Source organism: Triticum dicoccoides, chromosome 1B, assembly GCF_002162155.2.
Source record: "Triticum dicoccoides isolate Atlit2015 ecotype Zavitan chromosome 1B, WEW_v2.0, whole genome shotgun sequence".
NCBI lineage: Eukaryota > Viridiplantae > Streptophyta > Magnoliopsida > Poales > Poaceae > Triticum > Triticum dicoccoides.
Window position 1 is genome coordinate 651,555,472 of NC_041381.1, and position 15,390 is coordinate 651,570,861.

The 15,390-nt window shown below is 42.6% G+C and overlaps 1 protein-coding gene and 1 non-coding gene across 2 annotated transcripts; one reads left to right on the plus strand and one right to left on the minus strand.

Annotated features, from left to right (window-relative positions):
- Positions 1-364: 364 nt before the first annotated feature.
- On the plus strand, positions 365-10,116 carry LOC119349395 (general transcription factor 3C polypeptide 5-like). The gene is made up of 14 exons (XM_037617424.1): positions 365-734; positions 826-1,015; positions 1,282-1,380; positions 1,470-1,560; positions 2,385-2,451; positions 2,974-3,016; positions 4,534-4,705; positions 4,815-4,913; positions 5,668-5,733; positions 7,658-7,793; positions 8,154-8,349; positions 8,981-9,105; positions 9,180-9,216; positions 9,722-10,116. Exons 1-14 carry the CDS (start codon positions 549-551, stop codon positions 9,895-9,897), a joined length of 1,683 nt encoding a protein of 560 aa, XP_037473321.1. The 5' UTR covers positions 365-548; the 3' UTR covers positions 9,898-10,116.
- Positions 10,117-11,364: 1,248 nt separating this feature from the next.
- Positions 11,365-11,436, minus strand: TRNAH-GUG. Its single transcript has one exon. It is a non-coding gene; the product is annotated as a tRNA-His (tRNA).
- Between the last annotated feature and the right edge of the window lie 3,954 nt (positions 11,437-15,390).

The window sequence follows — 15,390 nt, forward strand, 5'->3', positions numbered from 1 at the left end:
CGATGTCATTGTTCATACGTGGAAAAATCAATGGTGATGGAGGCGTGTGGGCGATGTGCAAGATGCCACACGTGTGGGCATTAGTTTTTTTATTAAAAAAAGAAAATTAAAAAACAAAAATTAAAAACCGAAACAAAAAGCACACACAGCAAAAGCCCGAAAGAAAAGAAAGAAACAGGAAGGAAGGAGGAACGGACGCGTACGCTGCCTCCTGGGCCGGTTCATTTCCCTCCAGGCTTTTAGACGATAGACCACCTTTGTCAGGCCCACAGCTGAATGAGGCACTCCTGAATGGGCCAAATAAGTGGATTCGACGATAGAAGCCAGCCCAAGAGGCCCCCGAACACCCTCGCCCTGGCCACGAGCCCTCCGGCCTCCACCGGACCACCCCGGCGTCGCTCCCCTCCGTCGGCCGCCACCCTCTCCGCCGGTCCCCTGCCTTCGCCCCCACTCCGTCCGCGAGCCCGGCAGGCGACGCCGGCGGCCAAGCCCCACCGCCCGCCCCTCTCCCCGCCCTATCAAACATCCCCTCTAACTTTGCCTCCCCGATGACCTCCTCCATCCCCACCCCCCCGGCGGCGGCGGCGGCGCCCGAGTCACCGTCCACCATCACGGACGGCGCGGTCAGCGGCACACTCCCGGGGGCCGAGGCCTTCGCCGTGCACTACCCCGGATACCCCTCCTCTCCCGCTCGCGCCACCCATACCCTCGGCGGCCTCCCCGCCATCGCCAAGGTACGCACACCTAAAACCCTCACCCCTCTCGCTTCCATCAGGCAGCACAAGCGGAGTGACCTACTTCCGCTTGTTCTCTGATCCCCCGCAGGTCCGGAGTTCCGACCCCGGCTCCCGCCTCGAGCTCCGCTTCCGCCCGGAGGACCCCGACTGCCACCCGACCTTCGGCGAGCCCCGCGCCTCCACTGGCCTGCTCCTCCGCCTCTCAAGGCCCAAGGGAGGCTCCGCGCCACCGCGTGCCGAGGTGGTGGCGCGCGTCCGGACCGCCTACCATTTCGATGGTGAGCGCTTGGCCACAACCTGTTTGATGAAATGCCTTGGTCTTTATTACGCTTTGGAACGGCTGTCGTGTTCCAAGGCTCGCTTCTTTTGACCAGTTGGAGCAACTCTAGCTAGTAGCTAGTAGATTATGGTATGGTGTTTACCAGTATGACACACTGTGTTGGACTATGTATGTTACAAATATAAGACTTTGTTTGGAGGCAACGATGTGTTTGAATACATGATTTTCTACACGCAAATTTGCTCATACACAAGGTTTATGCAGGCATGGCAGATTTTCAGCATGTCGTCCCAGTGCATGCTGCTCAAGTGAGAAAAAGAAAACGGTTAGATTGTCCCAGTGTTAAAGATGATTTAGGCACTGGTAGAATACCTTCGGACTTTCTCTACTTTGATGATGCAATGGCTTAAGGTTGCCATTTCTGATCACTCCTTTCCCCTTCTGCATGGCAGATAAGGCAGGAGGTCTAGACACGGATGATGGAGATGTCATGATGTTGGTACCACCACTCTTCGCAATAAAGGATAATCCAACAAACATAGCGTAAGTGCTCCTAGTTTCACAGTTTACAATGACGTTGAATTTGGGTGGGTGGTGTGTGTGTAATTATTTGCATTTTCCTTGAATTCGTGGTTTCTTTCCAGAAGTTTAAAATAAAACCTTGGTCCTAAAATTTTGCTAATAACCTGAGTCAAAATACAAAACTACTTGTATGAGCGTGTTTCATGCACATATATTCTTATAATGCAACATGTGGGAGTATTTATCAGTATCTGATTTGCTGCTGGTACCTCAAATATCTGCTGGATATATATAAATAATCATGAATATACCTGTGGCTTGAAATATTTGAAGTCAATGCTAACCCAATCAAGCTTTGTAAAATTGTCGTGTTCATCTTCTAGTTGAACAACTCATTGCTGAAACATACCAATTGAGGGATATCCTTTTTTTTCCTTCTCAAATCATCTCCAGTGATGAGTCTCTTTTGCTTTGTGCAATCAGCATGGGTTTCTTCTTTGTCACCTGTAAAGGAATGGCAGTAGGTTCGGTTTCCTATAAGTGTCGCACAATTTTTTGGCGACAAATGCCTTCAATCAGCACACTCGTTCACATGGTCAACGTTGTAGCACCAGTTGTAGTACATGAATCTTCACTAAGGCACCGACAATAATTTTAGAATTGATCAGAATGCTCAGAAATATTATTTTTATCACTTAGAACAAAACATGTTATTCTTACCTTCTCACCCTCGGAAAAGTGGAGCTAAGTTGTCTGCGTAGCTTCTGGGATTAGCTCCTCTAGCTTTTTAAAAATTTATTTCACCATTAAAATATCGCTTAATAATATTTACTGTATTTTTTTAGGCTTCTACCATCGACCAATGCACTATCCAAGAGCATGCAAAGGGGAGTTGTGCGGCATCGGTGGGAGGTTGATCCTCCTTGCATGGACCTTTTCTGTTGCTTATCTGTTACAATGATTCTAGATTCTCATGAATGTCTAGTAAAATATAATTGTGACATTTTTCTCAGTTTACTCTTTTGGGTAAACTGTACTCGGCCCTACGTTGCTTACCAACACTCTAAATAGCAGTAAGCGGTAAGAGACATGCCACTCAGTCTGAAAGCGGTTTAGCAGTTATAGATATGACTATTTATGTGCAGTCAGGCTTCTTTACTTAAAAGGTGGAGTTGGTGAGCGGTGGTATTCTCAGCATCTCTCCTTCTACCTTCCTTAAATATAGGATATCTACAGGAGTTACAACTGGGAATATGGTTTCTATTTATCCATAGCAACGCATGAAATACAGCTAGTCATAGAAAACACACACAAGGCTAGGACATTTTTTCTGCTACCTCATTCAATGCCTTCTCTTGGGAGATGCGTCCATTGTAGTTGGTGTGAAATAGCTTATTGACTGCATTGGTGATGACTGTTTTTCTTTGCTTGCAGATGGATATTGAACCAACCCTTGCGCTTCCTTTCAACATTCAAGATATCCTTTGTTTAGTGTTATACCATCAACTTTGTGTATTTTCTTAATAAATATATGACAACATCTTACATGTTACTCTGTTTTATAAAATGTTTGGATCTGTCACCTGACTTCACGCATTGTATTTGCCATCAGAAGCACGTGTAACTAGTGTTAAGTGCCACTTTCAACACTTGAGGATAGAAAAGGACCAAAATGGATTTGATGGTGGAGCTTGGTCTCAGGTCAGGTCCCATGGGCAGGGGCAGGTAAGGCACATGACATGGCCGGGTTGTAGGTGAGCTCGGCCTTAGGTTGGGCATTGCTGCTGTCCTCAAATCAAGTCATGGTCAGCACTATGTAATCATCGAATATGGGTATTCTGAGCTCTGACCAGTGGAAGTGAATCACAACACTGGCGACATCTGTTTCATGTGTGCCACTGCAAAATACGCAAGCATAGGTGGCAGATCCGACATCTTTCTTGCATACTTCAAGTGGCATATAAGATATATTGCCATTTGCATGTATGATATTAAAACAGTTGGAGCTTATGGTTTTGAGCCAAAATGAAGGAATATTGAAGTAAGCTAACAAGGAATGAGAATATCAAGAGCTAAAAAATAATTTAGAGTTAGGTAAAAGAATGAAAGAGACCAAAAACAGGAAAAGAGAGAACATTTTGCATGAGGAGGTTAGTATGTTTACTAGAGTCTTGACTTTGTGTTGAGGGGCAGAGTTCATGCTTCTTGGAAAAAAAAATCTTTTGTTTTCAAAAATCTTCTGAGGGATCATTCAGTTTATCTGCCTTACATTAACATTTTACTCTTATCTCAACTCATATTAGCAACTGCCATGGTGTAATTAGGAATTTATATTATTATTTCTGCATAATTTATGGGAATCCTTTTTTTAATCTTTCTGAATTATATCCATTTTTTATTCCGGCGTGTCAGTATCCTCATCAATCCACAACCTTGATGTTTAGCTTCCCAACTGGTAGTTGGTTCCCTTTCTCCCGGATCAATGAAGAAGGGAGAAGTCAATTGATTCTTCCAAAAAACGGAAGCGAAGTGCTATGCTGGGGTGAGGGTGTTGGTTATTTCGGAAGTTGGAATGACAAGCAACCCAGTAATAGCACTCCTTTATACTTCTCCAATGTAAATAATTGTGCTCCCTGTCAATGCATTTATTTTACACATAAGTGCCTCTCATACAGTACTGTGGTAAAAGAGAACACCAGCAATAACAATGACACCACCTATATTTTCTGATAATTTTATGTACCCTTTTGTATTTGGAGATAGAACAATGCAGTGGTGACATGCGATGGTAGTATAATTTGTTTGCCATAAATGACCCTTTATGTTTAAAACTTGTGTTCCATTATGACCTATACTCTGTTATTCTGACATGGCTATCCATGAATTTTCCTCGTAAGAGGATGTCTTTGCAAAATCTTAGATAGTGTTCCGAGGAAGGAAATGATCTTCCTCATTTCCTCAAGCATATCCTTGTTTACCTTAATTGCCATTTACCTGTCCCCAAGAAGGTTAACTGGGAAGACCACATACCAAGGAATTCATCAGAGTGGGATTCGCAGATGGCTGTGTGCAAATTATTTGACGAGCGTCCTGTGTGGCCAAGACAGTCACTTTATGAACGTTTGCTTGATGATGGTGTGCATGTGTCAACAAGCCAGTTCAAAAGGTATCGTTGTTTCTTTAACTCCTGAATCATTTAGGCCTTTCGATATGTCTTAACGTCTTCCAACTATCGTCTCTGCATTCATTTTGTTTCTTTTTGTGTGCTTGCTCAGCCTTTTGTTTAAAGCTGGATACTACTTCTCTACTGGACCCTTTGGTAAATTCTGGATCAAAAAAGAATATGATCCTCGTAAAGATCCCGAGTCACGAATGTAAGCACTGCTTTGTTGAACTATTTGCTTATTTGACATTCATTAAATATTCTTTTGAGAGTAGAGCCTATTACTTAAATTGTAAGGAATGCTTCTGATGTTTCTTTTTTCAGTTGCAAATATCAATGACCATAAAGTTATCATATCTTGTGCAGAACCTATGAAATATGAGCTACCCTAAAAAAATTATTTGAAATGCGAACTCCATTATCAAACATTGACAAGTCTTATCTTTCTGAACTACACTACATCAGCCAAATGGTTTTTTCCTTTACAGTTGAATCATTAGACTACTGCTAAACTTAAGAGAAGGAAGAGTGCAAATGCGAGATGAGAATGCGGTGATGGGCTACTTAATGAGAAAGCGAGATGAGAATGAAAAATAATATTACTAGATTGCTTCTCGGTAAAAGTATGTAACTGAAATACATCGATGATCAAATCTACTTCCAAAAGAATAGTTCATCTAACTAGAGACAACATCCATCATATCTCAGAAACCTTCTTTGAGGAGTTCCTATCCTGAAAATGTAACTTCTTCCATGTATGAGGAGAAGAAACTTTATGAAAATCACGCTTTAGCTTTGCAGTCAAATGTTAAAATAACCCAGAGTAACAAACTTGTAAAAAAGAGAATCTCTTAGCTACATTTCTTGCGACCAAAATCTTTCTTTACCTATGCATTTCATTCTTGTCTTGGAACTCTATTTCTTGGCTATTTTAGAATCTTTTAAAAATGATGTTCTTGTGCTAGATATCAGCGAATTGATTTTCGCATGCCTCCTGAGCTAAGGAATCTTCAAACGAAAAGGCACGATGGGTGAGTCATATATTTCTTTTTCCTTGCATTTCGAGCCAGTGTTATATCATTGCATTATTTAAAAGATCTGTCTCTCAACTTCCCCGTTGTTTCCTGTATTAGTGTCTCGTTGTTAAAAATACTTAATATTACTATATAGTTACTAGCCTTTTATTACTGGTGAAAGAACTTGGTGATCAAAAGTTGCACACTCTCCGTGCCCATGTCCAAAACGGGATAATCCTAGTAAATGCCATACCTTTTTTAAACCTCGTCATGAATTCCTGCCACACCTCGTGTGAATCCAATGGATGCCAGTGCCCACTGTATAAGATTTTAGTTCAATATAGGATACTGATGTGTTAGCCTATGTCTTCTAGGCTTAGCCGGTCCCAAGCCCGGGTAAAGGAGGAGGGTTGTGATAGGCTTGGCGAGCCAACGTAAAAACTAGCCAGTCCCATAGGTATGAAGCCCATTTGAGCGAGAGTAGTACTAGGATGGGTGACCTCCTGGGAAGTCCTCGTGAAAGGGTTTCGTATCTAAGGGTTGTGATAGGCTTGGCGAGCCAACGTAAAAACTAGCCAGTCTTTTGGGTATGAAACCCATTTGGGCGAGAGTAGTACTAGGATGGGTGACCTCCTGGGAAGTCCTCGTGAAAGAGTTTCATATCTAGCCTACCCCAACTTGTTTGGGATCAAAGGCTTCGTAATGCATAATGCATAAGATACTGATGTGTTAGCAATTCAACTAAAACGTTTGTGTCCATTTTTCAGTACCCAAAACAGTGAATATATGTGCGAATTCTTAACACTAGTCTGCTGATTTGAGCAATAATAAACATGTTTCTGTTACGTAGATTTGTCAGAAGTACGTAGTATTTCTTCACTGAAATAGATAAATATATTAATTTAGCTTGATTGTGGGAAAAGGTGAACATGGTAATAGTTAGGAGCTGTTCTGGAGTTAAGTTAGGTACTTGTTATGGTGCATCAAACTTCACGCTGCAAAGTTTTTGTCATAGTGATAGTGACCATAATTGATTCCACCTTCAAACTGCAATGGGGTGGGACTTTGTAGAGGACTCGATTGTAATTAAATAGTGAAACTTCCGTAATGAGAATTTAGGTCATACATCCAGGTGCAATTCTCAAACACTACATGTGCATAAAGTGTTGAAGCTTCATTACAGATAGGAAAATAAAATTGGCTTTGGCATATTCTAGTTCTCCATTAAGGGTTTCTATCAAAATACTTTTGAACTGTAGATGTAGTAATGCATGTTCCACTATGAGCGTTTTCAAGGTTTTCTTTTGAACTACTGGGTCACCTAAATAATTGATCCCCACTAACTCTAATTCTCTCAACATGGAACTATGCCAAGTCACCATGCCACCATGCATGGGAAAAGACCCACGCTAGCATACACCATGCTAGCATACACCATGCTTGCTACTCATATTCAATAAATATTCTACAACTATATTAATAATTAAATAAAATAATTATATGTACTTTAGTTTCAATTCCATAATGTTAATATAAATACTAATGTTTCATACTATCAGATCTCATTGAAATAATTGCATCCAGTTTCCACAGCAACGCACGGGCATCATCTCTAGTATGAGCACAACATGAACCATGTAATATCCTGACAGTTTCCCAATATGGTGAACAAATGCTTAGCTCTTCACTTTTATTTGTGTCAATCCAGTTGAACATTTATGGGGGCAAATCTGCCGTAACATATTTAGTTCCTCACTTCATATCTCCAGATGATTGCGTTCTCTGGTGCCTGGTGGTGTTATTGTCTGTTCATAAATAAACTTGGGTTATGAATGGCTTTGTTTAAGTGCTGCTCTCTTTGAATAAGAAGGCCTTTACATTTGCTGCTTGTTCTTCTCCCCCCTTCTTATACATTTTTTCTTTTCTTTTGACATGTAAGATCTGAGAAGTGGTCAGAGATGTGCAAGCTTGAAAGGATGCCATCGAAAAGTTTCATCTTCCTGCAATTATTTGAACTGAAGGATGACTTCATTCAAGCCGAAATTAGAAAACCTTCTCATCAATCAACTTGCTCAGTGAGTAACTAAATATTTGTTTTGATGCTTTTTTGGATAGAAAGAACATAAACATTTTATGGGCATACCATATCAACTGTTACTTATCTACTCGTGTATCTGACATGAATTAACTTTTGTGGCATTTTACTGGCCTTCAGAAATCTCACTGTACAATCATTGTAAGTGTCTTGTTGAGGGAAAGTGTCAGACTACGTAGTTTTTCTGTTGCAAGCAGCTCTGCTTGCGTACCTTCATCGACCACTTTTAATCATACCAAGTTCTCCCAAATTTGCTGTGATCATAATCTGTGTAATAATCTTGATTCATTGCTTGTAACAACATTTCTTTGCATGCATAACCTAACTAATTCTTATGTAGCATTCGACAGGTTGGTTTTCTAAGCCAATGATTAAAAGTTTGAGGTTACAACTATGCATAAGGTTCCTCTCATTATGTCCTAATGAAGATGCCAAAACCCTTTTGAGAAGTTCCCATCAACTTCTTGAAAGGTCCAAAAAGCAGGAAGCTATTTGCAGATCCGAGCAACTGAAGGAAAGAAAAGATGTTGATGAAGGTTTAGTCTCATCTACTGGTCAAATGCATATTTGTTTAATACATATGGGCTCTGGCCGCTGGGTACCCTGCAGACATAGTGTATGGTCCGCGTTTCGCGATTTGTAGACCTCTTACTGAGCAGTATGAACTTGATGCGTACCTGCATCGTTCAAAACAATTTTCATTGAGCTAATTATATACTGCTTCGATGGCTCTATTAATCTAATTTTGTGAACCAAGATTCATTTGGAGCTATTTTAGGTTTGAGTACTTATGAGCTCACGAGAAATTCCAAAAAGGTTTATAGTACTAGAACATGATAGAAAACTTGACCTGTGAGTACAATATTCTCTTTGTTTGCAGTGGACATATTAACCACATTCTAACTTGTTCTAGTACTATGCTATCTTTAAGGAATTTGTAGAAAATACCCAAGTGCACTGTATAGCTTATAAATGCTTATGAACAAGGTTCATGTTTCTATATCCCATTTTCGTGCATGCTAGGTTTGTACTTCTGTTTGTATGGGCTTTGATACAAGTTCAGATCAATTGGTAGCCCGTGTGTTTGATGAACAAATGTTTGTTCTTCTTCCTAGAGAGATAATTAAGCACATCCATACTGCTTGTTAAATCCTATTTATTCTCCAGAAGCGCCTGCTGAACATGTTGGATCTGAGGATCAGATGGACACTAACAACTCTGATAGTGAAGATGCTGATGACGAGGAAGAGGAAGATAAAGAGGAATCAGATGGTTATGATTCTCCAGCCATGGTATTTGTCACTACTTGCACCTTTGGCTCTATAATATGCTCTACAATAACTAATTGTTTACTATATCTATGTAGGCCGAGGATGTTCCTGATTTCGCCTTACATGAGTCCTGTATCCTTTAATACAATTCATTCTATGAAATCTGATTTCTCATGGGGAAAAAGTACTAGGTTGTTGCAACTTTGTGCCCATTCCTCTCTGTGCCTGACACATCTTTTTCCTGTAAGGAAGGTAGCAGTAAAAATATTACAATATGTTGGTTAACAAAGAGTACAAACACAACAAGTTGGGCTACAGTTTCACTCACTTTCTGCAGCAATTAATTCATGACCTGGGGAGAAGGGAACTGGGCTAGTTCTGGTTGCTTAGTGTAAACTTGTTGATTTCCCTTTCTTGCAAATATTTCAAATGAGTTACCAGATTTTACATTTTGAGGTTAGAGTAACAAGAAGCAGTACTTAAGGTTGCGATTACTAACCAAAGTTTTCTTCTCAATCCTTGAGTCGGCTTTTACATGGTTAAAGAACTTTTGCATTGCATTGATGTTTTCCCTTTCTCTTTAATATACGAGTGTTGGAAGTTGTGTTGTCTGTTGTTTTCCTATAAGATGTATCAGACACACTTGGAGAAGGCTTCTCCACTGGATACCTTGAGGAGGTGTTGCGCAGCTTTCCACTGAATGAAGATGGCCAGAATAAATCAGGTGATGCCCTTAATAATGGTGAAGCAAGTGATGGGGAGTTTGAAATTTTCGAACAGCCTAGTGACGATGAAGAGTATTCCGATGGTTAGTGGGGCCTTTTGGGGAGTGGCAAGATATCCTCAGGTTAAATTTTATGGGCCGTTGTCGACAGTACTTTGTTCATTGGATTTTCTTATTGTACAGGCTCTAGGCTTGTCTAGGATTTCATAGCAGGTTGTGTAGCTATCTATGGAGCTAGATATTTAGCCTTGTTAACATGATATTGGATGTCACTAGAAGCAAGTTCACTATAATTGTCCTGTCAGCTACTCCCTCTGTCCATAATATTATGATGTTATTACATTCAATATGTGAGTATATTGGATGTAATAACAGCTTATATTATGGGACCGAGGGAGTATTTCTTCACTGCTTTGTATTCCGGCCCGTGCGTTTTCAACAGAGCGTGGTTTCGTCGTAGTGTATTGCACTGTTGTCTTCGTTACTGGTGTACTCTGGGTGCTGCCAGATTACTACTATGAAAAACTGTGAAGGTTGCTTCCAGTTTGACATGATTTCTACACGGCAGCTGTGACACGAGTCCATAACTCCACGCTGAAATTTGGTGCTGGATACTGGGCGCAACATTTCCAATGCGATATGTGGGGTGCATCTAACTGGGGCAACTAAATTTGCCTTGGAAGTTTACTCAAAACTCGCAAAATCTTAGTAAAACGTTCAGTGTCATCCCATCAATGTCAAATAGATGTGTACGATGCGCCAAGGAGAACAAGGTTCCTAACTCATGGAACCTAGACCAGCTACTTGTGTTCACCAGCAATTCACCAAACATCCTAAAAAAGCGCATGAAGTACAGACTAGTCGGCGTTTCACCGTTCTAGGCGATCGTTTTTCATTGGGTTTCCGAACATATGTCATGACTTAACTTCCACGGTACATCTCAATAAAACATCAAACATAACATACGTTTTGAATGGATGTCTGTAAATAAGCCGATCACCAAGCAAACTACGGTGATTTTTTGCAAGAGAATGATAGCTGATCACCAAGCAAACTACGGTGATATTTTGCAAGAGAATGATAATCTAGTCACTGTCTCATGTATCCTTTTTTTTTATCTAAGCTCCTCACACAAAAAATCAAGTCGTATGAATTTGTGATTCATATGTTCAGTGTTTCTTCTTTGTGCAAAGGATCCAAATAGACTAGTGCATTTTACTATGTCCTCAAAGGTGTTCCATAGATAAGCAAAAAAGAAAGGATTTCATTTTGGATTCCCCAATTTTGTAAATCGCATATTAATTTCCTTCGTATGAACGGAAAAATAGGATGACTCAAAGAAGTTCTCTACCAGAAACTTTGTATCTCGCACATGACTTAGCACAACTAGGAAATTAAGATAAAGCTCGTTGGAATAGCAATATTTCCCATCCGGGTATTACTCATGGCAAGAAATTATTTAGACAATTAGCAAACCAATTGCGTGGTTGCATTGCAAGAAATCCTCTACTGTAAAAAGGAAAGAATGTGGGGGGAAAAAATAGCAAAAGGAAATGTGTGGCTGCTGGGATTCGAGCCCAGGTCTCCACGGCCACAACGTGGAATTCTAACCACTAAACTACAGCCACAGTTGTGCCAAATTAGAGCTTCCACGATATAAGTCTCAAAATATCTCCTTCGAGACCTTCTATACGCACTTGACGGGAACCTTCTGTACACGCTTTCTTCCGTTGAGGTCACACTACCGGAAGTTAAGCCCGTGATAAAACCTAATTAGAGCACGAATATTTCCCACAAAAAAAAACCTAGGGTCAAATTGCCTAGAGAACGAGTATTTCCCAGATTTTTTTAACAAACTTAACCAATATCTTAATGCCTGTAAATTAACTAGGGCATGACACAAGTCACAAAAGAGCAGACTATAGAGTATAGACGTAGCTGTGAAGCCGAGGGCACAGTGTGTATGTCACTGTGGGCCGATAGACAAGGCCAACATATTGAGGTGGTTTTCGCAAAATAAAAATAAAAAAATTGAGGCAGTAACAACTGCTTAAGATGCTCAAACAGTCAGAGCAGGAACAATGCAAACTTTGCTTTGAACATTGTTTGAACTGCAAATGGCAGCTTATTTACATCAGCATTTGTCCTTTCTGCTTCAAATTCAGACTTGTAATTTTGTGCTGGCCTAGACCTTGTATATCGCTCGATTGCACCTAATTGCATGGAACCTCCCACCACACAGCCGGCCATCATCTACTAAAGCAACACCATATCGTTGGAGTTATCATCACAAAAGAATTCATTGCAAAACTAACTGCTGTTATCTGGAATTTCTGGTGGACAGGCATTAAAAAGGATAGTTCTTCTAGAAGCCTTTGTCGGAGAGCTTGGAAGGATATCTACAGTTCCAAACAAGAGGGAAGCTTGGGTATTAGAAATCTCCAGGCCATGAATCAGGGCCTTATCCTTTCTACTGCCTGGAGAATTGCTACTTCTCCCGACTCTCATCTTCATCTGATCCTGAAGTCCAAATATTTTGTTGATTCTTCTCTCTGGAATGCTGCTTCCAACTTGCCTAAATCTACTTTCTGGACTTCCATTCTCAAATGGGAAACGTTTCATGCCGGTCGACCGGCTGAAACTCCGCCGGTCAAGTCCACGCTGGCAACAGGCCCACCCACCACCGCTTAAGCCTGTCTCTATCATCCCGCACGATTCACTCCACCATTTATTCCCTTTCCTTATCCTCTCGCCCATCTTCTCCCCGTTGCTCCCCAAATAAACTCTTGCCGGTGATGACCGCCGTCGATGTCGCGAGCAGCCATCATCCACATGCCCCTGCTGCTCCGGCGAGCAGCCGCCATCCACTCACCCCCGCGCTACTCCGACGAGCGGCCGCCATCCACCCGCCCCGCGCTACACCGGCGAGCGACCGCCCATCCATCAGCGCGGCTGTGCGCCAACCCAGCTTGCGGCGTGGGATTGGGCGCTTCAAACGGCGGTGACCATGCTACAACGACGACGAGCGGGAGTGGCAACCGGTGGCACGCGACGGCAGCGACCAAGGATGACCGCAGGCTGCCACCGGTGCTGCAAACCACAAGCAATTTTGCTGGAAGCTGCCGTCAGAGAAGCTGGAAGCGACAATGCGAGGAGCTACAACCAACATCGGCGGCGACTCCAACATGCTACAACCGGCAAATCATGAGCTACAACCGGCATTTATTCTTGCTTGTACCGGCATCATGATTTGCTGGAACCAGTGTCTTTTTTTGCTGGAACCGGAAACAGTTTTTGCTATCATCTTTTTTGATTTGCTAGATCAGACCAAGTTTTGCTACTACTGTATTTTAATTTTGCTGGAAGTAGCTTGGTTTTTTGCTACAACCGTATTCTGGTTTTGCAACGGCGGCCATTTTCTGCGACCGGCGACGGCGACGGTGGCCATTTTTGCTACAACCGTGTCAAAGTTTTGCTACTACCATCTGTGTTTTTGCTACATCCATTCATGAAGCTGTGGTGCTTTTTTACGACATTTTTGTTGCAACAACCTTGTTTTTTGCTACTACTGGAGACGTGTTTTGCTACATCCATTCACGAGGCCATGGTGCTTCAAGCGCGGCGGCGAGTTCCGGCGGCGTTTTTGCTACAACTGTCTGAATTTTTGCTACGTCCATTCACGGATTAGCTGCAACCGCGGCGAGTGTTGCATGTGTCAATGGCCGGCGGCGGCGGAGTTGCGACGGCTTCGTTGCCCAGGTGCGGCCGACGGCGGAGGTGGCTAGCTGCCATCCGTGGCGAGGCTGGTGCGGCGAGGTGCAGGTTGCTGCGAGGTCAACGACCGGCGGGGGCGTCCCGCGGTGCGGTGCGGCGGGGGGCGGCTGCGGTGGGGAGAATTTTCTCGAAGGAATCTCACGCAAATCTGACGGCCCTGGCTGGCGCATCGGACGGCTGGTGCTGGACCGGCCCAACGGTTGGGCCGGCGCACCGGCGCAGATCAGCGCCCTTCTCAAATTGCTTCCTAAGCTCAAAGCCCATTCTTTCTTTCAAATCACTCAAGGTAATATTTCTCTTTGGAGCACACCTTGGTACTAAATGTTGGAATAATGATTTGATTAACACTCTTTTCAAGAACCTACAACCTCTACCATCATTAGCATGCTGATTATTAATGATGATACTCCCGATCTTCTTGTTTGGGATCTCACACCCAATGGCAAATGTAATTCTAAAAGTGCTTATAAGCTTTGTTTGCAGGACATTTAGAATAACTCAAACAAAACACCTTCGCAGGTTCCTTCTTTGGTTAAAAAAATCGTTGGCTCCTCTAATTTCCATAGCAATGGTCTCAATGTGGGCTACGATATTAATTAAATGAATCTCTGGTAAATAAATTGTTCTTTACAGATTGTCTTTGCCTTGCAAACGGAACCTTATTTCCCATATTTCATCATCCAAACTAAAAGCAAACTTTAGTTTGCTACCCCAATCCCATAATTAGTAACACACCTAAAACAGATAAACTAGTCACTAACATCCTTGATATCATGTCTAAGAAATACATATATAAATATATAAGCTTATTTAACACTAATTCTAACAGCTTCAATGTCAAGCATATAAAAGCCAAGATCTAATTTCAGACATACATATATGTTAGTACTAACTCCCTCTGCCCCGCAAAAAAAAAACATATACTCCCTCTGTAAAGAAAATATAAGATCTAGAACCCTCTATATAGAGGACATGTTCATCCAGTTTCAGAGAACCTTGTACATACATGACATGTGTTGGGAAACGTAGTAATTTCAAAAAAATTCCTACGCACACGCAAGATCATGGTGATGCATAGCAACGAGAGGGGAGAGTGTTGTCCATGTACCCTCGTAGACCGAAAGCGGAAGCGTTAGCACAACGCGGTTGATGTAGTCGTACGTCTTCACGATCCATCCGATCCAAGTATCGAACGTACGGCACCTCCGAGTTCAGCACACGTTCAGCTCGATAACGTCCCACGAACTCCGATCCAGCAGAGCTTTGCGGGAGAGTTCCATTAGCACGACGGCGTGATGACGGTGTCGATGATGCTACCAATGCAGGGCTTCACCTAAGGACCGCTACGATATTACCGAGGTGGAATATGGTGGAGGGGGACACCGCGCACGGCTGGGAGATATCAACATATCAACTTGTGTGTCTTGGGGTGCCCCTACCCCCGTATATAAATGAGCAAGGGGGGGGGAGGCCGGCCGACCCTGTAGGGCGCACCAGGAGGAGGAGGACTCCCCTTTTCCTAGTCCCACTAGGAGGGGAAGGAAGGAGAGGGGGAGGAGAAGGAAAGAGGGGGCGCAGCCCCTCCCCTAGTCCAATTCGGACTAGGCCCATGGGGGGCGCGCGGCCAGCCCTCGTGGCTTCTCCTCTTTTCCCCTTAAAGCCCACTAAGGCCTATATGTACTCCCGTATTCCCGTAACTCCACCGGTACTCCGAAAAATACCCGAATCACTCGGAACCTTTCTGATTTCCGAATATAGTCGTCCAATATATCGATCTTTACATCTTGACCATTTCGAGACTCCTCGTC